General features: G+C 50.1%; 8 protein-coding genes across 8 annotated transcripts; 3 read left to right on the top strand and 5 right to left on the bottom strand.

Moving 5' to 3' along the window:
- Positions 1 to 81: 81 nt before the first annotated feature.
- Positions 82 to 777, top strand: PENARI_c016G05719 (actin-related protein 2/3 complex subunit 5 family protein; the record flags this gene model as incomplete). The annotated part of the gene is made up of 2 exons (XM_022634061.1): positions 82 to 440; positions 555 to 777. 2 exons carry the CDS (start codon positions 82 to 84, stop codon positions 775 to 777), a joined length of 582 nt encoding a protein of 193 aa, XP_022485948.1.
- A 206-nt stretch (positions 778 to 983) lies between these two features.
- Positions 984 to 2055, bottom strand: PENARI_c016G11000 (uncharacterized protein; the record flags this gene model as incomplete). The annotated part of the gene is made up of 2 exons (XM_022634178.1): positions 984 to 1826; positions 1927 to 2055. The coding sequence occupies 2 exons, from the start codon at positions 2053 to 2055 to the stop codon at positions 984 to 986; spliced, it is 972 nt and encodes a 323-aa protein (XP_022486162.1).
- A 621-nt stretch (positions 2056 to 2676) lies between these two features.
- On the top strand, positions 2677 to 4621 carry PENARI_c016G00229 (putative dynactin Arp1 p62 subunit RO2; the record flags this gene model as incomplete). Its single annotated transcript, XM_022633943.1, has 2 exons — positions 2677 to 3062; positions 3121 to 4621. The coding sequence occupies 2 exons, from the start codon at positions 2677 to 2679 to the stop codon at positions 4619 to 4621; spliced, it is 1887 nt and encodes a 628-aa protein (XP_022486070.1).
- A 664-nt stretch (positions 4622 to 5285) lies between these two features.
- PENARI_c016G05165 (40S ribosomal protein eS7) lies at positions 5286 to 6248 on the bottom strand (the record flags this gene model as incomplete). The annotated part of the gene is made up of 3 exons (XM_022634050.1): positions 5286 to 5649; positions 5714 to 5796; positions 6093 to 6248. 3 exons carry the CDS (start codon positions 6246 to 6248, stop codon positions 5286 to 5288), a joined length of 603 nt encoding a protein of 200 aa, XP_022486042.1.
- Positions 6249 to 6633: 385 nt separating this feature from the next.
- Positions 6634 to 7666, bottom strand: PENARI_c016G12350 (Rab family GTPase; the record flags this gene model as incomplete). The annotated part of the gene is made up of 3 exons (XM_022634211.1): positions 6634 to 7271; positions 7449 to 7512; positions 7583 to 7666. 3 exons carry the CDS (start codon positions 7664 to 7666, stop codon positions 6634 to 6636), a joined length of 786 nt encoding a protein of 261 aa, XP_022485976.1.
- A 6147-nt stretch (positions 7667 to 13813) lies between these two features.
- PENARI_c016G10063 (uncharacterized protein) lies at positions 13814 to 15554 on the bottom strand (the record flags this gene model as incomplete). The annotated part of the gene is made up of 7 exons (XM_022634156.1): positions 13814 to 13854; positions 13930 to 13954; positions 14083 to 14460; positions 14526 to 14598; positions 14664 to 14726; positions 14784 to 15098; positions 15178 to 15554. The coding sequence occupies 7 exons, from the start codon at positions 15552 to 15554 to the stop codon at positions 13814 to 13816; spliced, it is 1272 nt and encodes a 423-aa protein (XP_022486127.1).
- Positions 15555 to 15863: 309 nt separating this feature from the next.
- On the top strand, positions 15864 to 18654 carry PENARI_c016G12261 (putative phosphoketolase; the record flags this gene model as incomplete). Its single annotated transcript, XM_022634207.1, has 8 exons — positions 15864 to 16026; positions 16077 to 16151; positions 16210 to 16444; positions 16493 to 16645; positions 16692 to 17001; positions 17056 to 17676; positions 17736 to 18561; positions 18617 to 18654. The coding sequence occupies 8 exons, from the start codon at positions 15864 to 15866 to the stop codon at positions 18652 to 18654; spliced, it is 2421 nt and encodes an 806-aa protein (XP_022486072.1).
- A 42-nt stretch (positions 18655 to 18696) lies between these two features.
- PENARI_c016G04734 (uncharacterized protein) lies at positions 18697 to 20418 on the bottom strand (the record flags this gene model as incomplete). The annotated part of the gene is made up of 4 exons (XM_022634044.1): positions 18697 to 19590; positions 19664 to 20290; positions 20347 to 20357; positions 20415 to 20418. The coding sequence occupies 4 exons, from the start codon at positions 20416 to 20418 to the stop codon at positions 18697 to 18699; spliced, it is 1536 nt and encodes a 511-aa protein (XP_022486110.1).
- Positions 20419 to 20716: the final 298 nt, after the last annotated feature.

Here is a 20716-nt window from a genome sequence, read left to right as displayed (position 1 = left end):
AACGACCTCAACAGGCAAAGCCATAACAACCCTCTTCAAAAACCAATTCCTCTCTACGTCCACCTCCACCAAACCGCCATCATGTCCCAACTCAACTACCGCACCATCAACATCGACGCTCTGGACCCGGAGTCCTCAACCAACTTCCCCATGGACTCCCTCCTCCCCGCGAGCCTCCCCCAACCCGAGTCCGCCAGTGACGCCGCCAACGTCGCGACCCAGGTGCGCCAGCTGCTGCGCGGCGGTGACCCTGAGGGCGCGCTCCGGACCGTTCTCGATACGGCGCCGTTGGGCGGCGATGACCGCGCTAAGGAGGTGCATCTTGCTACTGTTATCGATGTTCTGCAGGGGATTCGTCAGGGCGAGATGACTCGTATCTTGGAGGGTGCGTGCAGCGGGGATGGAGGCGCTGAGCGTGCTGATTGTTTGATGAAGTACCTGTATGTGGACCGTTCTTGCAATTACCCCGTGGAGAGATATCCCTGGGCAGTTTGTCTAGAGCGGGGATTCTTGTGTCCTGAGTGAGTGAGTGCTAATTTTTGTTCTGGTTATAGGTACAAGGGTATGTCCTCGTCTGCTCCTGGTAGTGGTGCCCAGTCCCCTCGGAAGAACGTTTCACCTCAGGACACTGGGTTCTCGCAGATCCAAGCTCGTAACTTGGGTGAAGGGGGTGGTGGTCAGCAGATGAGTGTTTTGCTTAGCTGGCACGAGAAGTTGGTCGAGTTGGCTGGTACTGGGTCGATTGTTCGGGTCATGACGGACCGCAGGACGGTTTGAGAGAGAACAGCATTTGATGGAGGTTTTTTATGATTTACTATTTCTGTTCTTGTCTTCCTGATAGAGGGTTGGTTTGCATTCCACACATCTCTGTGGAAGATATCCCTCCAGTGTCGCTTTAAGCGTAGTTTTACATTGATATATTGTGACAATATGTTGAGCTTTTCCGCTCCCGTTTTGATCATCTATTTCTCAATACGGTTGCTTCATGGCCTGTCGAACTCCCCACCACCCAGGATATCCTTGAGGTTAACATCACCACTGCCGCGCTGCAATGGCTGCGCCTGGTTCTTACCCTCCTTCCATCCGATCATATAGATCAGTCGGAACGTAGCCGGGATACCAGGCGCATCGTCTTCCTTATGCAAAGAGCGATAGATAGCCTCGTTAGCCAACAAAACATCCCGCGACAGCGGTGCCGAGTCCCGATTCATAATCGCATTACTCTCACCCATGGCCTGCAAGTCCTGCATCAGAGCAAAGGTATCAGGGAACTCAACAACAATATCCTCAACATCAACAGTAAGCATCTTAAACCCAGCCCGGTTCAACAAACTCCCAACATCCTTGACATCAGCCAGCGGCGACACATGCGGACTGACACCACCGCGTCGCTCCATATCAGCCAACTGCAACGATCCGCGCAGCTCGTACAACGTATCACCACCAAACATAGCAGCGATGAACGGCGCATCGGGCTTCAGTATCGTGTTCACCTGCTCCAGCAGCGCAGGCAGGTCATTAATCCAATGAATGGACAGCGATGACAGCACGGCGTCGAAGCTATTCGGCTCGTACGGCAGCGTCTCAAGGTCCGGGATTATATCCCGCTGGATTTCGATCTCCTTGTTGAATGGTAGATCCTCGTCGCGGTGTAGCAGGGCCCGCGATGTCTCCACGCAGGTCAGTTTCGAGATCTTGTCTGCTAGTGGCGGGGAAACCGTTCCTTCCGGCGTGGTTATGTCGAGGTTGGGGGTTGTGAGAGCTTTGGCGATGTTGCAGCTGTTCGCGCCTAGGTCGAGAACGTGTGGGAAATTGCGCTTGATGTCCTGTTTGTGGAACATGAAGCTCTTGTCAGTGCGTGTGCTCTTTTTCTTTTCGGCTCGCGCGCGCGCTCTTCTCTGCCCTTGCTGCGGTGGGTTTGCTCACCAGTAATCGCTCGCATAACCGCATTGCCACTTCATCTTTCAAGTAGTCGACTTTTCGGCTTTCCTCGACATTCCGGGCTGCGCGGTCTTTCTGGAGATGCTTGGTTTTCCGGTTGAAGACTTCCAGCATGGGGTTGCCGGGTGTCTGGTTCGCATATGTGCGGAGAGAGATTGTCGGGGCGATACAACGCCTTGAAAGGCTGGATCGAAATGTGTAGGATAGCATTGTAGGTGTAATGAGTACTGTGGTCTGTGGTGTTGTGAAGGCTCTAGGCCATTATGCGTTGCGGAGGGAGATGCGAGGTCGAGCTTAAATTTTGTTCTGACGTCGATTGTTGATGCGGCACCTCCGCTCTCTCTCCGCGGACCGTCGACTCTCTGGCAATTGGTGTTTGGTGTTTTCTCCGATCGCGAAACTCTCCATTGTTGCATTGTACATACTTTGCATAGTACCTTGAGTGCGATTAGGTCCATTGCGACCGCTGCTGTGGTGAGTCCTGGCGCGCCAATATCTTCCTTACCTCCCTGGTCTCTAACATCGCGCAATAGGTTTAGCTTAGACGACTAAGCTATCCTATCTACGAGACGGAAAGGTCTCTCAGCTGCTCGAGCTTTGTACCCCGATCCCTTTACCATCGTTCACCCCCTATCCCGCTATCGACCCCGCGGACCCGAAGCATGATTTGACCGACGTGCGCGCCTGAACAGCAATCACATATCATTTTGCTCGCCAGTATCGCTACACATCAAGATGTCACGCCCATTTCCTTACACCTACATATCTTGTCCCTGCGCCGACACCCCGGTTCCCGACCCAGCTAGGAAGCGAAGATCGAGGGAGTCGCCGCAGAAATCACCACAGAAACCACCACCTGAGCGGGCGAATCTTTCAGCGGAAGATAGGAAAGAACCTACAGATAGTGAACAACACGAAGAGGATGAGGAGGAAGAGCAGACCTTTGACCCTCGCTCTCCGCGGTCCAATTTCTCACTGTATCCGCCTGAACAGCTTCTCTACTGTGAGGAGTGCCACCAGATCAAGTGTCCTCGATGTATTACAGAGGAAATCGTGAGCTGGTTCTGTCCAAGCTGCTTGTTTGAAACGCCCAGTAGCATGGTGCGGAGTGATGGCAATCGGTATGTACTACGGAAAGCACCCTCCCATGCGAGTATTTACTAACGCGCATGGCTCCAGGTGTGGGCGAAACTGCTTCAATTGTCCTGTCTGTACGGCCCCATTAGCTGTCAGTACAATTGAAAATGCCACTGGGAATGGAGCCCAACAGGGTCCGTGGGTGCTATCCTGTGGGTATTGTCTTTGGACAACACTAGATATCGGTATCAAGTTCGACAAGCCGACAAACATCCGCAGCCAGCTGCAGAAAATGACCGACTCTACTGCTCAACCTACGCTTGATAGGTCGAGACAAGCTTCTCGCACCTTTGGAGATCTGAAATCCCCACTTTCCACCTTTGCCTCTATCGATGAACAATCGGCTGCACGCGAGCAAGACGGAGAGCAATCTGCATCTCAAGAACCAGAAGCACCTCCCATGGGTACAGATGCCCGATTTGCAGCCTTGAAATCCTTCTACCGTGCTCAAATCGCCGAAACATCAGCCTCGCCCAACGACCCTCTCAGCACAGACTTTGGGTTCTCTTCACCTGGTGCCCTCAACCGGCTGATGTCTCTTTATGCATCATCTTCACGTCTAAGCGGTCTCTATGGCGGAAGCAAGAAACCCAAATCCAAGCCGCCAGTCATGCGCGAGGCCATAACAGCAAGCGAGGGGCTCCAGCTCGCCCCAGAAAACGGAGACGAAGATCTAATCAAGCGAATCACCTCCCCAAGCTGCGGCTGGGATGGGATGGCATCAACAGCGCAGCGCGCAGCCCAATCCCCAGATGCCCGCTTCACAGATGATCTCCTCCCCCTCCCCGTCCTCCTCCGCACCAAGCGAGCCAAGCGCTGCAAGTCCTGCAAACATATCCTTGTAAAACCAGAGACAAAACCACAGTCAACTCGCTTCCGCATCCGCCTCATCGCTCTAAGCTACATCCCCCTCCCAACCCTCCGCCCCCTGGCTCTCTCAACATCCTCCACCCTCCCAACCATAGCCCCAACCCCAGACCTCAACTCCCTCCCACCCCTCCGCCCCGTGCATGTCCTCCTCACTCTGAAAAACCACATGTTCGACCCCGTCCGCATAACCCTCGCCACACCCCCGGTCACACCAGGCAACGTCGCAACAAAAGTCACCGTCCTCTCGCCCCAATTCGAGATCGGCGCCAACAGCGACGTCTGGGACGAGGCGTTACAAGGTGCCTCAGCCCCGCTGAAGGGTGACGCCACTATGTCCGGTATGCGCGGCGTACCTGAGGCAGGCAAGGTATGGGATAAAGGTCGGAATTGGACGACGGTTGTGTTGGAAGTTGTGCCTGGTACTTTGCCTGGTAGTAGTGCTGAAGGTGGGGATGGGAATGGAGAGGGTGATGAGGGTATTTTGGCTGTTGCGGGTCAGAATGCTGATGAGGATGTTTTGGAGATTCCGGTATTTGTGAGGATGGATTGGGATGCTGATGCGCAGCTTGAGCAGGGAAATATTGGGAAGGGGTCTAAGCCTGATGATAAGGTTACTAGGGAATTGGCTTATTGGATGGTGCTTGGTGTAGGTAGGATTCAGCCTTCGTTGTAGAAAGATCAATGTGTTTGGAGGATTGGGATGTAGATAGTTTTGCTTGCGTTTTATACTTCCATACCCTGAGTGTACTTCGTTTCCCTGAGATATATATATTCGCTTTTTGACTGAAATAAGCATTGGTATGAGCAGTATGAGCCACGTAGATATACATGCGAGAATATATGGCATGTAGCTCAGATATATCATGTTAATCTAAGACCTAAGTTGATACACCCTACATCAGGTGCTGTTCTACAGGTAGATAGATCGGGCTCAGAGATAAACCTGCTACATCTAGGAAACACAGTGAAGGTTGAATTGTTGAATTGGAATATCGATCACATATCCGATTCCATCCTCATTAAAGAGAAACACAGCCCGGAAAGACCTCAGCTCCATCACCTCGCCCAGAAAACCAGGAAACAGAGGGACAAACACCAGAAAAACCTGGGGAGGACCAACCAAAACCAGCGAGTTATGAAAAAAGAGAAAAAACCGTCAATGCATTTTTATGGAGTCATCTCTTTTGGAACCCATAATGCCTATGAATCTAGCAACAATTCAAAACTAGAGAACACAGGGCATTAATTCCCCACGCATCGAAACCGAGCACATTCACAAATCACATTCAAGCCCCATCCCAAAGTTAAAACGAAGTGGCACAAATCCTGAGTTACATTTAGAACTCAGCACCGCTCTGGGGGAACTCGAACGCAACAGCGCGGCCAGTTAGGCGACGGTAGACCTCGCCGTAGGCATCGAGGCGGTGGTCAACACCACCACGCTCCTTCTCGTCAAGGATGACCTTGAGGGTCTTGGAGCCGTCCTCCTTGGTGCGGATGCGCTTGCCGACAATCTCGACGGGGTAGACAAGGTCGGAGAGGATGGCGTCGTGGACAGCGGTCAGAGTGCGGGAGCGGGGACGCTTCTGGGTCTGAGTGGTGCGCGAGGTGACGGAGCGCTTGGGGCGGGGCAGGATGCGGCGCTGGGCCACGAAGAGGACGTGGCGGTCGGAGAACTTCTTCTCCAGCTCGCGGGTCAGACTGAAGGGCGGGGGATTAGTATCTGTGTGGTTTTTGTGTCGATGGGCCGGGGCTTGGTGCTTACCGCTGCTGGATCTTGTGGAAGTTACCGAGGAGGGGAACGGGGACGAAGACAATGATGGCCTTCTTGCCGTGGCCGACCTCAACCTGTGGTGGAAAAAGTGTCAGAGATTGTCCTTGAACTGTCTTGCATGCAAAATCGTATCCCTCCTGAAACGGCGTCCTTGTGCGAAAATTTTATCTTCTCTTTCGTATTCCTTCGTTGCTGGTATCTTCGCCTTATGTTGATAGGTATTTTTTTTGCGTTGGGGGACGTGAATTGACACAATCCACAAATCCAACCTTGACCCCGGAGTTTATTGAAATCCTTCCAAAATTCGCGGGACGCCATTCCAGAACACACAATTCACATGGCGGAATCACTATCGAACACCAATTCTTACCTCACGGGCAGAGACGAACTGCAGGGGGCGAAGGGTGGCCTTCAGGTCCTGTGTGTTGCTCTCGAGGTCGAAGAGAGCGCCGGCGATCGCGGTCTCCAGCTCGGAGGGGTTCTGCCGGGACGGCGAGTTGGAGGCGATCTTGTTGATGGCAGCCATTATTGCGAGCGACGGGGTGCTGCGGGAAGTGCTGGTGGTGATGTCGACGGAGGGGAGGTTCGCAGATTGAATCGACTGGGAATTTGCTGTGGGATCGGCGCATTCGCTTAGGGCGCGCTATTTCCTAATGCGGCTTAGTGCGGCCGTCTTAGGGCTCTCTTCTGATTGGTGGGTTGTGGATTTGATAGGACCCACTCTCTTCGGCTCTAACCTTTCTATTTCGACTCTTATACATCTAGGTGTGTTACTTGTAGGAATGTCATTCGAATTTACATCTAATCACTTGGGGAATAACAGTAGACTATAAGAGCACAAGTCTTAACAAGAGAAAAAGCAGGGACGCCTGTATCCATGGGAAATAATTGCAAATCTCTTCAGACCCAAATCAGCAAGCACAACCTTCATTGGCCTTTGCAACGTTCCGATCACCCAGGTTAACTCGAGCATCTTCCGCAGACCGACCCAGCGAAGTCTGGCCAGTGCCCGCGCCGGTGCCCCGACCAGTCTTCAGACTGCTCTCTGGGATAGTGTTGGCAATAGCCGTGAAGACGTCCACTACGTTAGTACCGGTCTTCGCACTAGTCTCGAAGAACAAGAGTCCTTCCTCCTCAGCATAGCTACCAGCCTCCCGTGTTGACACCTTGCGAGCATCACCAGACACAGCATCCTGTGGCTCATCTTCCTCAGCGGCTCCCTCCTCACCATTCTGTTCAGCCGACTCGGACTCGGCCTCGGCAGCGACAGCGGTCTCAGAAACCTCGCCGCCATCGTTGGTCAAGTCCAGCTTGTTACCGACAAGGGCGATGACGATTCCAGGGCTTGCTTGGCGCTGCAGCTCGGCAACCCAGTGCTTAGCTTTTGTCAGCGACGAAGGTTTCGTGACATCGTAGACGACCAGGGCGGCTTGCGCGTTGCGGTAGTACATAGGGGCGAGAGACGCGAATCGCTCTTGGCCGGCGGTATCCCAGATCTCAAACTTGATCGTGCGCGTAGGAAGGGAGCATTTCTGCGTCAAAAATGCGGCTGAAAATATGAAGTTAGCTCGGTCATCCTGGTTCTCCGAGGGGTCCGGAGAAGCCGGTTACGGGGGAAATCGCTCGACAATAGATTTAATTCACTGCCCTGATCCGGCGAACAGTCCTTTCTTCTAGAACAGGTACCTCGTGTCTTGCGGGGGCTGAGTTTATGGGAAGTTCTTACCGCCAATGGTCGGCTCCTTGTTCTCCTGGAAATCATTGTTGACGAAGCGAAGGACGAGTGATGACTATATTCCAATGAAAAGACATGATTAGCTAGTGGCAAACGCATAGCCTGTCACACAAAGGTAGCCGTACCTTGCCCACTGCAGCCTCTCCTAGCAGCACAAGTTTGACACTGCTGCTTGGCTTCGGGGCATTTGCGCTCGCTGACTCGGACATGGCTGAAACAGCAAAGCGAAAGTAAGATAGAAGTATCCAAAGGCTTCCTGTAGAGGATTTGACCGTTGGTCGATCAGGTATCAGGCGACCGGATGAAGTGTCAGGGTTGATTCGGCTGGCGCACCACAGGTCGGGATTGGGGGCTGCCTAGAAGTAAGACAAGAGTTGGGATACGATTCGCTGCTGTTGCGCTCGTATTGGTTGTGTATCTTGAATCCTGGTCAAGAAATAAGAAATGAGAAATGCAAACCTGGTTATAGACGTTCCCGAGGGTGTTGGTCGTGGAGAGCGGAGGTCGATGATGACGGGTATCCCCAATTAGGTTTAGCGTGTTCGTCACGGGAGGCCTATCCAATGAATAACTTGTTTACTTCGACTCTATTCTATTTGGAGATTTGTTTGCTGTCTATTTAAAGACATGTACAAGGATCTACAGTATAGCTAGTATCATATCTCAGATATGCATTGATGGCAGACAAGGTTCTCGGGAAACGGAGAGTTGGGACCAGTCAAGTCAGAGCCACGTACTCTGACTTCATGCACGGTGCTAGACAGCTAAACAAACATGTTCCTGGCACCTTGAAAGTTGTCATCGCAGATGGACCAGTGCCCAACATCTCTGCAGGACGATATCGGGCGCTCTTCAAGTAACAAGTCAGACCCTAGTCAGGTTCGGGAGATATCTACCGATGCAGCAAGGCCCGCATCAGCAACGGGGCTGGCCGTCCCTAGCTCGACATTAGTTGGCAAGCAAATCTGCCCGATGTTAGCGCAATCGTGGTCGGTCAGGTACGAGCGGAGTACGACGCGAGAATTGTGGGTTGCAAAGCTTGGGAGCACGAAATGTAGATCTAGATCAATCTGAATTAAGAAAGATCATAGAAAATTGATTGGCGCTGACAGTTTTGCGCAAGATATAATACACAGGCATCAACGTCAAAAAAAAAATACACATACAAAATATCCCGGGAGCAGAGCCCATCCAATAGTGAAACAAGAAAATCAAAACGTGCCATTGACCGTGAGGTCGAAGCTCTAGGTTCTGGTATCAACCCATGCATCCCATACAATATCCATCCCGTCTATGCCAAAACGCCGGGTAGAAGACAGAACCAACAAAGGAAATAAAAACAAAAAAATCAAAGGCACTTTTGAGAGGTTGGACCGTGGTATCGAGTCGTATCAGAGGTAGGTAGAAGGTGAGGTGAGGCGGATGAAAGGTTGAGGGCCCGAAATAAGTAATAAGGCGCGTAGGCGCAGGCGAAAATAAAAGCTGTCAAAAAACAAGTGTCCACGCTTGGTATCCGAAAAGAAAATGCAGAGAGGTCGAGCCGAATTAAAAAGGGTATAATGTCGCGTGAAGCCTATGGAGGCAGAAAGAAGTATGGCTGAGACGAAAATAGTGTTACAGATATCTAGACCGTGTTAGTTTTGGTGCCCAAAAAGTGAGGTGAGTTGGTCTTACCAAAATCAAGTAAAACTCCAAACGCATATGCGTCAAAACTCCAGCCACTGTTGGGCGCCAGACAATCCAAAACATGACCGAGTGGTGTAGAAAGCAATGTTGAGTATGACGAGGGATCCCGAAATTTATTTCGGTTGTGGTGGAGGTACACCAGGCTTCTTCACCCCAGTTGTATCGTATGCGCCGCGTCCCATGTTGAAGGCCGAAAGGTCTCGGAGAATCATGTTGAGGTCTGCAGAGGCAAGCATGATTAGAGAAAGGCGAGAAAACCGGGGGGAAACGAGTATTACGATTGCAGGGCGAAGAATGCAATGGTTGAGACTCACCGATAAACAACGACGAAACACGGTTCTTATATGGATAAATCTCCAAGCAATCAAAGGCCCAATCCACCCCCCGAAGTGAAAAAGGTCTAGACAAAAACTGGTGGGTGCAGATGCAGGTGCAGTCGAGATCGGAAAAGGTGACCCTTTTAAGGATAACCACTTGGGACAAATGCGGGAGCAAGCAGAATCGTAGGGCAGGAATGTGACGAAACCCGACAAATCAGGGAAAGTTTTTCTCGAGATGTCGGACAGGTTGCTTTTTATGTGGGAAAAAGATCAAATCCAATCAAATGGTACAAGGATAGCTGCAGCTAATCCATAGAAATCTCGATCTGAACCAAGAAAACGGCGAGAAGGGATATGAACGGCAAGGGAGCAAGGAGAAGTGCTCCGGAAGTGGCTCCGGTCGATCCGGTACAAAAAAGCAATCGACGTATCGCAAGGGAGAAGGGAGAAGGAAGGGGAGTAGGGAGAGACGGTTAGGTATGTCGAAAGAATTAAAATCGCAGGGGGAAATGATGTTGATATAGAGGGTTTTTTTTCCCTCTAGGGGAGTTGATCTTCAGAATTTATTGTAATTATATTTTCCAATTCAATAAAACAGAAAAATAGAAATGGGTAAGTCGTAAATCGTAAATCGTAAATCGTTAAATCGAGGAAAAAAGAAACTAAAAAATGGCCTAAAATGCTAATTAAAAAAGAAAAAGACAAAATAAATGAAATGATAATCACCTCAATATTTCTTTGTTTAGCACAGCGGCTCTCCCGTCCCCTGGCCCCGGGGAAGAGGAACGCGTCCCCCTTTCTTACATGTATACATACACATAGATCCTGATCCTTTGATTCATCACAATTTAATCTTGGATGCATCTAGCTCTTCTCTTATGTATCACTCCACCAAATCTCCGGACCTTTGTGCATAAGTGGAGATCAGCCGCAGGAACGAGAAAATGGATCTTTACGTATATCATTCTCGCGTGGGTATATAGACAGGGGCTGACATATGATGCCTAGGTCAAGCCCTGGGAGGTCCCCTAGCCAACACCAAGTATTTTATTCAATCAAGGCCAGACATCCGGCCTCTAACGCGGTTCCCCGTGCAATTCACCATTTATTGCGGTAAGACCAGTCGCAACCTTCATCTCGGACTTGCATCGTGTTTTTCCCACCCCCTGTTACAGATCAGAACGAAGCCGGTCTTTTAGGCGCCTGATTTTGAATCTCGTCGCTTATCTCGTCTCTTGTCTCGTCTCTTCATCACTTTTCTTATCTCGAAGAAAGGGAAAGGAAAAAAAAAACAGGAGTCTCCATCATAGGGGGTGGGGAGGCGCTAAGTGTATGAAATCCCGCCTCCGTTACGTGAACGTGAACATTCTTTTGGCCTTCTAGTTCCCGGGGCCATGGGTCGTAATACCTTGACAGGGAAACATTCTGGACTTGTTCCTGACCCACCCCCATATCCCCTAATTAAGGGTACAGCTATACAGCTTGAATTCGCCACAATGGGGCCGACACATAATCCAGCCACAATTACAGGTAAAGTGTACCTATCCGTGACGGGTCGCTCCCCCTGCCCCGGTCCTAGTCTCGTAGGCTGGTTTCAGCTTATGGTCCACCTCGTCAAAAGGAGGATTACCCTCCAATGGATATAATGGAATCGGTAATCTGAGTTTCTCCCTCGTGGTAATTGGGTCCGGAGATCGTCGATTGCAGCCTAGGACCGTTGACCAAAGATCAAGACCCATTTGCAACGCGACCAACGGAAGTTCCGAACCCATACACAAGACGGGCGTTTGGGTGGCTAAACCATTCGCGGAATCTAACGTCCTCTTCCAGTTTCCCGGCGCAAACACTCTACTCAAGACCTGGCTTTCCTTGAGTCCCGAGACAGACCTCGGGAATAGGGGAACACTTCGCATTCCCGGATAGAATTGGCGATCATCCCCTGTGGGCCATGGCCCATAAAAAATAGGTCATAGGAACGGTATTTACGGACTTTGGTGTTCCCCGATACCAAAAATGACCAAGTGTCCAATTGTTAAGGGAAACGAGCTTCCTATTCTTCCATAGTGGACCCCCCCTCTGGCTATAGGGACTCGGCAAGACTCCATTTCGATTACGACTAGAATGACGCTAGAAACGGGAGAAAACTGCTGCGAGACTCCATCAGTTAGTCAACCTTAATGGTCCCAATTAGGTTTCTTCCCCCTTTTCACCATTTAGGATGCTGTATGGAGGTATGGAGGTACGGAGCACTGTATTGGTGAGGCTGGACCATGATAGACTGAATTTCAAGAAGTGAACAGGTTAGAAACAGGAACTAGACTCATAACGGTATCTAGATTCGAGACCCAGGGCTGTGGTTCGTGATTGCCCCGAAACCCTCTAGTTCTTAGTACAGAGTAACCTCAACAGGCACGGTAAAGAAAAGTCTCCAGACTTCGGGTCGATGCATTAGTCTACAAAACAAGGTTACCCGTTGCATGAACCGGCTTCCATCTGTTCCGGAACATCTTAGACGTAATGTAGCTCACCTTCCAATTTGGTCTTTTTTTTTGTTTCTTTCTCTGGTATCCGCACTGTCGCGGCCCTATACGTGCAGCATCTACGCAGTGGCGTTCAAATCTCAAGGGAGTCGAATGAACGGTCGCGGATCCAGATCATGTTAGCTATCGTGTTTTGCGTTGGGATTGAGGCAGGGGGTCCCCTGGCCCGGATGCATCTTCGCGCCAGCCGGCTCTTTGTTTATTTGACAGGATTGTGGATGTGTCATTGCTCCTAAAATTGGGTCTGTTATGTGTCTGTGTTGGTTTCTGTTTGCTTTTTCCTCTTCTCATTGTTTGGGGTGCTATGTGGCTTCAGATTGATTTGTTTTTCTTTGGGAGATGACTAGACACAGGGGAATGGCGCACTAGGGCTTCCGCGGATGCGAAGCCGGGCGATCTAAGTACAATTTCTCCATTCTCTCTAGAGTTAGGCTCCATAGACGGAAAGTTCTAGAAGACTATGCACTCCATAGTTTGATGGTAGCAGTGGTCTGCCAATAGTGGGTGGTGTCCACGGCAGTAATCCGCCTTACTCCGTTAAGGAAGTTAAAAATGAAGCCAACAAACTCGGGATTGACATGGGAACCGCGTTCCGCGTCCCGAACCAAAAAGATGTGTGTATCTCAATTCTTAGCTCCCTGATTTAGAAGGATTTTCGAACACCAACAAAGAAGTGGAGAGATTCTGGCTTCACAATGACAGGCCACAACCCACATCCCAATAACCGCGGAAATCCTACATGATGATCGCTCCATTGACCACCGCGTCGGGTTCGATCGTCCCCCTATTTCCTCCCCTGACTTCGGGAACTTAGTTTTTTTTTGTTACCCACCACGACATGAGGCAGGGAGTATGACTGATCGAGCCACACACAGTACAATGTTGATACAATCAATCTTGCACGACCCACTCGCTAGGTCGGCTTCTCATCCCCTTCCGCGGCCACTTGTAAGTGGCTGGTTGATGTATCCGTTTACTGCATGGGGACCCCCTGGGAATGATCAAAAGTACTCTCTGCGTCACACCTCAGCCTCATACGTGAGAGGATATGTACGCTGTACATGTACCATGCACACTGTACGACATGCAAAAAAAAAGAAAGGAAACACCCGGTCTGGCGATCACTGCCATGCACCCTTAGTTAAATGCCTACATATTGCAACCTTGAAAGGAACATACAGTACACTTAGATACAGTAGACCATGGATCAGAGCAATACACATCTCCCTAAACCGCTAGCCTGCAGATCAGGACCATGGTTGAACGCGATCGATCTTGCAGAGACCCGGGGAACTACCCGCTCCGACAACCTGGTCCAGTAGATATGTCACATCATTCCTAACATTACAGGCTATTTTACTTGGGCTGTCTAGGCCAATGATAGCGGTGTATAGGGTACACTGCATCCACCCCCGTCTTGGTCCTTTGGTATGCAGGGACTTTGTGCTTTGGCTTTCTTCCCCTAACATGTACTGTACCTGTACATACACTACAATGTGGAATGATCATGCACTGCATTGAGGCGCAAATATGACCGTGTACCTGGATCACTAGCACTCTCGCATTGCTTCTTCCCGATCCCAATATCCCAATTTCCGGGTCTGATCCACCCGGGACTGAGGTTGGGTTTCTGAGACTTGACGCGTCGGAGACTACCTGTCACCCCAGCCACACAAATACATGTACACCTCCCCTTCCCCGATGTCAAAAGGACGCAAACTATGTCACATCTTGAGAGGTTTGACTATTTGGAATGATTAAGTTGATACGGGTATGTACGGGCAGGGCCATCAATATTATCAATCGTAATCTAGAGGTATGTCCATTGTCCAGCTTCCCAGCCACTCTCGTCTATCCATGTCATTTGAAATACATGCCGCGCGCAAAACTCGACACCTCGCATATGATGAACTCAGCTCCGCGTACAGACGCAGCGGTATGCCATCTCGAACTGCAATACAACCCCATGTTAGCCAAAATCGAACCCCAAATCAAGACTCCGGCGTAAACACGCCAGAAGGGTTGCACTTCTCGCCACACCGATTGTATCATCGAACGTCTGGATTGTGAGACACTTACCTGCTCATTAGTTTGACAAACCAAAACCCGGGGCCCCTTGCCTCCACCGGCAGATATGTCCTTCACCGTCTCGTCGTCCCCAGGCCCCTTATCATTAGCTGCTGCATCGACCGCCACGCCCAGACATTGGAGCTTATCTGCTAGTGTTTGCCGTAGCAGGGCGCTTTTCTCGCCAATACCGCCGGCGAAGACGACCGCGTCCACTTGCCCGTTTAGCTTCACGTAGTAGTTTCCGATGTAGCCTAGGATGCGGTCAACGAAGATGTCGAATGCGAGTTTGTGCGCTTTGGTGGGTGGGTCGGCGACTGCGATCTCGCCGAAATTGGTTGTTCCGGTTAGTGCTTTCCAGCCGGATTTCTTGTTCAGGATTTCTTCAGCCTGCGTTTGCGGGTTGGTTAGATTCGATGTCCTTGATGGTCTTGGCTGGGGTGGTTACTACGCACTGTACTGATGTGCATCTCCTTGGTGCTTGCTGGACTTAGTTTGCCTGCTTCGTTGGTGTAGTGGAATACCAATCTAAACACGAGGCATATTCTATCAGTATCGCTGCGACGTGGATGGGAAGTGTTGGATCAACTCACGAGGGATCAATATCTCCACTGCGCGATGCGCCTGGCAATCCCGCCAGAGGTGTGAGTCCCATACTAACCATGGTGTAAGCGAAAGTTCAACTTGATATAGATATACAGCAGGGTACTCACGAGGTATCAATCGACTTTCCATCCTTGATCGCACAAACCGAAGCTCCACTGCCAACATGCATGGCAATGATGTTCGTCTTCTCTACCGGCTTACCTAGGTGCTGCGCAACCGAGCGTAGGATAAACCCGTAGCTAATTCCGTGGAATCCATACTTGCGCAGTCCATTCGCCTTGGCGATTTCCTGATCGATAGGGTACGTGTATACGGGTTCGGGGATAGTCTGATGGAATGCTGAATCGAAGAAGGTAATGCTCTTGACTTTCGGTAGTTCAGTCCTGCAGAGACGGATAATTTCCAAAGCGGAGAAGTTGTGGCTGTTGGTGGAATGGGTTAGTACAGTGTGAATATATATAGTGGGGAGCAGACAATATAGTCGAAAGGTGACAAGCTTACAGTGGCGCGAGGTCTTCCAATGCTTCAAGGTGGTGTAGTGTCTCGTCATTGATCTCGACCGCTTCATGATAATCCCCTCCGTGGACGACGCGGTGGCAGATATAAGCTAGATCGTCGACGCTGGCGATTTCGGAGAGCTCGCGATCGCTGAAACAGCGCTTCAAGAGGTAACTGAATGCATCCTGGGGTGTGTTCAGTTTCTCCTTAAGCTCCTCCTTGTGTTTGGAAGCTCCCTTCTGGTATTTGAACGATGAAGGGGGTGCGGTGATCCCAGAGATCTCCGCATCTGCGATAGCTCTTGGCGGGTTCTCCAAGTTATAGAAGGTGATTTTGACGGAGGATGACCCCGCATTGACGGAGAGTATGGATCTTGTCATTTTGAATGTGTTGAATGTAATTGAAGCAGTATGTCTTCCAATTATCTCAGTAAAAATTGACTTGGAAACTGTGAGAGCTGACTGTTTTGTCACGGTGATGTCAGGTGTGACGTCGCCGGGAACAAAGGCGGATTAAATATCCTGTTGGGCTGACACAGCATGATTATTTGGTGGTGCCATCTATTAATTTATTCTATTCCCCTTTCTATCTTCTTCATATATCCCACTATTTACATTGGACTCTTCGATCTCCAGGATTTGGTGTGGATCATACTTGCCGTGCTCTTGTCGATCTTCCATACACTCATCATGCCCGGAGAAGTCATAAAAGAACCAAATCCGCAGCCACAGCCGTCGCATCTGCCGGACTATCTCGAGAAACTTAGTGTCAAGTTAGACCGTGAAATTCTAGATCAGAAATCCTGCGATGCGTTGCTCAAGTTTCGCCGAGCGGCCTCATACATCGCGGCAGGTAAGCTATGACGATATTTACTTGGACATCAGTGACTAATTCGGGTCTAGCGATGATTTTCTTGCAAGGGAACACACTACTGAAGGAAGATCTCACATTTGACCATGTCAAGCCTCGCTTATTGGGTAAGCTGCGTTGAACTATAGTCCATGACCATCATTAGTTGACAGAATATCTCTACAGGCCATTGGGGAACATGCCCAGGTCTGATATTGGTCTATTCCCATCTGAATTATCTTATCCGGACCATGAACTTAGACATGCTTTATGTCGTCGGCCCTGGACATGGTGCGCCGGCAATGCTAGCCGCGCTTTGGCTTGAAGGCTCATTGGAGAAATTCTACCCACAATATTCACGAGACAGCAAGGGCCTGCACAATCTCATTTCAACATTTAGTACCCCAGCCGGCTTACCAAGGTCAGTCCTGTAACTTCCTATTAGCTTCCTCAGCTAATACTATTGCAGCCACATCAACGCCGAAACCCCCGGCGCCATTCACGAAGGTGGAGAGCTGGGCTATGCCTTAGCAGTAGCATTCGGTGCTGCTATGGATAACCCAGACCTGATTGTCCCTTGTATTGTGGGCGACGGAGAGGCCGAAACTGGCCCCACTGCGACGTTCGTCGATGACTCTCTTTATCGGTACTTGGCTAACGATTAACAGGTCCTGGCATGCAATCAAATACCTTGATCCCAATGAATCGGGTGCAGTTCTGCCAATTCTGCATGTGAATGGATTCAAGATCAGTGAACGGACCATCTTTGGCTGCATGGACAATAAGGAGCTTGTTACCCTTTTCAGTGGGTATGGGTATCAGGTTCGTTTTGTGGAGGATATCAATGATATAGATACGGATCTCTATTGCTCCATGGTTTGGGCTATAAAGGAGATCCATAAGATTCAGAAGGCTGCTCGCTCTGGGAAGCCGATTCTCAAGCCAAGATGGCCCATGTTGATTCTGCGAACTCCAAAGGTATGGGTTTCATGTTCCATTTGCAGCTCGCAAGCTAATAATTCTATTTTATAGGGTTGGTCTGGTCCGAAACAGCTCCGTGGTCAATTCATTGAGGGCTCGTTCCATTCCCACCAGGTTCCTCTGCCAAAAGCGAAGTCCGATAATGAAGAACTAGGTCTGCTTCAGAAATGGCTATCTAGCTACAAGCCACAGGAACTGTTCACGGCAGACGGGGATGTCATAGATGAGATCAAATCCGTGATCCCGACTGCAGATACAAAGAAACTTGGCCAGCGCATTGAATCATACAACTCTTATGTTCCTCCAGATCTGCCAGACTGGAAGAAGTTCTGCGCGGAGAAAGGGTCCAAGGAGAGCGCAATGAAAGTAACTGGATGCCTCATTAATCAAGCCTTCAAGCAGAACCCCCACACACTACGACTGTTCTCGCCAGACGAGCTGGAGAGTAACAAACTTTCTGCTGTCCTCGATAGCACGAACCGCAACTTCCAATGGGATGAGTTTGCCAACGCGCGAGGTGGTCGTGTAATCGAAGTTCTCAGTGAACACATGTGTCAAGGCTTCCTGCAGGGCTATACCTTGACCGGTCGGATTGGTATTTTCCCATCATATGAGAGCTTCCTCGGTATCATTCACACGATGATGGTGCAATATGCCAAGTTCATCAAAATGGTGAGCCCTCTCCCTTTTTCCCTCTGACAAACCCAACCTAAACATATGCTTTTATATAGGCACTCGAAACAAAATGGCACTCCGGGGTGAGCAGCATCAACTACATCGAAACTAGCACCTGGACACGCCAGGAACACAACGGCTTCTCCCACCAGAACCCATCATTCATTGGCTCAGTACTAAAGCTGAAGCCCACCGCTGCTCGCGTGTACCTGCCACCAGACGCAAACACCTTTGCGGCGACAGTGCAACACTGCCTCAAGTCCAAGAACTACATCAACCTCATGGTAGGCTCAAAACAGCCGACTCCTGTGTATCTCAGTCCCGAAGAAGCCGAGATCCACTGCCGCGCAGGAGCATCGATCTGGAAGTTCTGCAGCACCGACAATGGAACCAACCCGGACGTGGTACTGGCCGGTATCGGTGTCGAGTTGATGTTTGAGGTGATCGCGGCGGCGGCGCTTCTGCGTAAGATCGCGCCAGAGCTGCGAGTTTGCGTTGTCAACGTGACCGACCTGATGATCCTTGAAAATGAGGGATTGCATCCGCACGCCCTGTCTACCGAGGCGTTTAACACGCTCTTCACTTCTGATAAACCAGTCCACTTTAACTATCACGGCTATCCACCCGAGGTGCAGGGCTTGCTCTTTGGGCGTCCCGGTCTTGACCGCATTTCTGTTGCTGGCTATATCGAGGAGGGTAGTACTACTACGCCGTTTGATATGATGCTCGTCAATCGTGTCTCGCGTTTCCACGTTGCTCAACATGCTCTTCGTGGTGCAGCCAAGCTTAGCGAGAAGGTGCGGGTTCGCCAGCCGGAGCTGAATGCTCAGCTTGAGCTAGACATTGTCAGCTCGCGCAAGTACATCATAGACAACCACAAAGGTGAGTATCCATGTTCCTTTTATAATTTGTGAGCACAGCTGATATTAATTCTCAGATCCCGATCATACTTATGACACCCCGAAGTTTGACTAGAGCAGAATTCTAATATACAACTAGCTTGCTAGATAATTTCATCTATGGCGCATCAGAAGCCATTTCAAGATTTTGAATACGTCGAATAATCTCCTCCACATCTGCCCAGATCCGCTGTCGATTTCGCAATCCCTTTAGCCTGTTCCAACTATGCTTGATCTGCGTGAAGACGAAGTGCCAGTCCGTTCTTAGTCTAGGCAAATTTACCTGGTCCGGTATTTCGCACGGCATAGGGAACCAGTGTTCAGCAGCCTTCTCGGCATCCTTGTGTCCCATGTAGTCCACACTCAAGACTTCAGACAGGCGTTTCCGTGATTTCAAGATAGATTTGACCTGGCCTGTAGACACTGTTGTCCAGATCTGAGGAATATGTTTGCATTCGGATTTATCCCATGCTTCCCACAGCCAAGGCATCTCTTCACGTATTAGTCGGTACCACACACTGTTGGGAAGATGTGTGAATGTCCTAGAAGCAGCCCTTAAGCTGGTGATATCAATTGATCCTAGGAATCCGACTATCATGAGGCGAATTTCCACGGGCATCAATGAGAAGAAATCGGCCCGCTGATGCTGGGATGATCCATGCCGAGCTTTGGTATATTGCGACAATGCATCCTTTCCAAGTTGGTCAGATTGCTCACAACTTATCTCGCCATTTACCGCGGACAGAAGAAGTTCTGAGAGTCCGGGCACATAAAGAGGGCTGGCAGCCAGATACTCACTGCCAGGTTCATGGCGCCAGAATTGGTTCTGTGCCCTCTTGACCTCTTCCGCCCGAGGAAACCGGTAAAAGGCCTCTCGATAAAGTTCTGAATTGCGCCAATTCATGAGTCCTGACGCCTCAACTCGTCTGAACTGGACTTTAGATTGCCGGCAGAAAATATCGAAGCACCATGGGTGCAACGGCATTGCTATATCGTTGGGAGCCAAGTGTGGCTGCCGCGTATCAGCCTCATTCAATAATCAAGTTCTTTAACATGATTCGAGACTATCAAGAGAGACGACTCACATCGTAACTGCCATTGTCCGCTTCTAGCTCCTCTATTCCACCTCGCGCAGGCCACACCGTTGGAATACCGCAATCACGCGATGGCATTCCATCACATATCCCGGAGAGTGCCCATTCTCCATTAATCTCCCAGGGCTCATGTAGCTCGTCGGGCTGCCACACACTGCTTTTATGGAGCAAGAACTGGGCTGTGCGGCAGCCTCTTGCCTCTTCGGGAGAGAGTATATTGGTCGAGTATGCGGATTCCAAAGCATCAAAATATCCAACATGTTCCTGGGGCTCTCTGCAGTCTGGGTTGAAAGTTCTCACTACCCAGTCGTTATACTGCTCACTTTCAGTGTCCGTTATATCAGGGCTGTCTTCGTTTTCGGGCGTCTCTTCATCACTGCTGGCGTCAGTTGAAATGTCGGAGTCATATTCATATGCCTCATTATCCTCAATTTCTTGGGGTATGTATTCGACATCGTGATCAGTTTCTTCGTAGTCCGTAGAGCAGGCCACGTCTGTCGCGGCGACGGCTGGGTTGTCCCCTGGTAAGGTTGTTTGGTCTCGATCATCGGGGTCCAGCTCTCCTGATTTTAAGCCAAAGATTATGTTGAAGCTCACGCCGCAGAGATGACAGTAAGCCTAGCAGACGATTAGAAACGCCGTGTCATCTCCAGGTGAAGTAAGAAATTCTGTACCTCGGAATAGCCTGGACACCGTCAGTTACGCTATCGCATTTGAGTAATTGGGTCAAGGTTCAACCTACCCATCCTTTTCACTGTTTCAGACTTCAGCTAATGTAGACATATAATGGTATATATACCACAGTTTCTGAGTCGTAGGTCGACGTCTGGTTTTCACGGGGAGCCTACACACCATTCCTTTCTTGGACTGTGACTAGCGCAGTCCAGCAGCCTCTCTCATTGGACTGACTACAAGCAGTCAATATCACCAACTGCCTGATGAATAGGCAACTATAGGCAGCAGACAAAGATGCATTCAATCAGTACCTAAGGCCTTTTAATTAAATCAGCAAATTTGTTACAATCTTAGTCTACCTTAGGTTCC

The sequence above is a fragment of the Penicillium arizonense genome (assembly GCF_001773325.1).
Source record: "Penicillium arizonense strain CBS 141311 chromosome Unknown PENARI_contig016, whole genome shotgun sequence".
In the NCBI taxonomy this organism is placed as follows: domain Eukaryota; kingdom Fungi; phylum Ascomycota; class Eurotiomycetes; order Eurotiales; family Aspergillaceae; genus Penicillium; species Penicillium arizonense.
The sequence above is the reverse complement of the archived record's forward strand: the minus strand, read 5'-3'. Positions and strand labels throughout refer to the sequence as shown.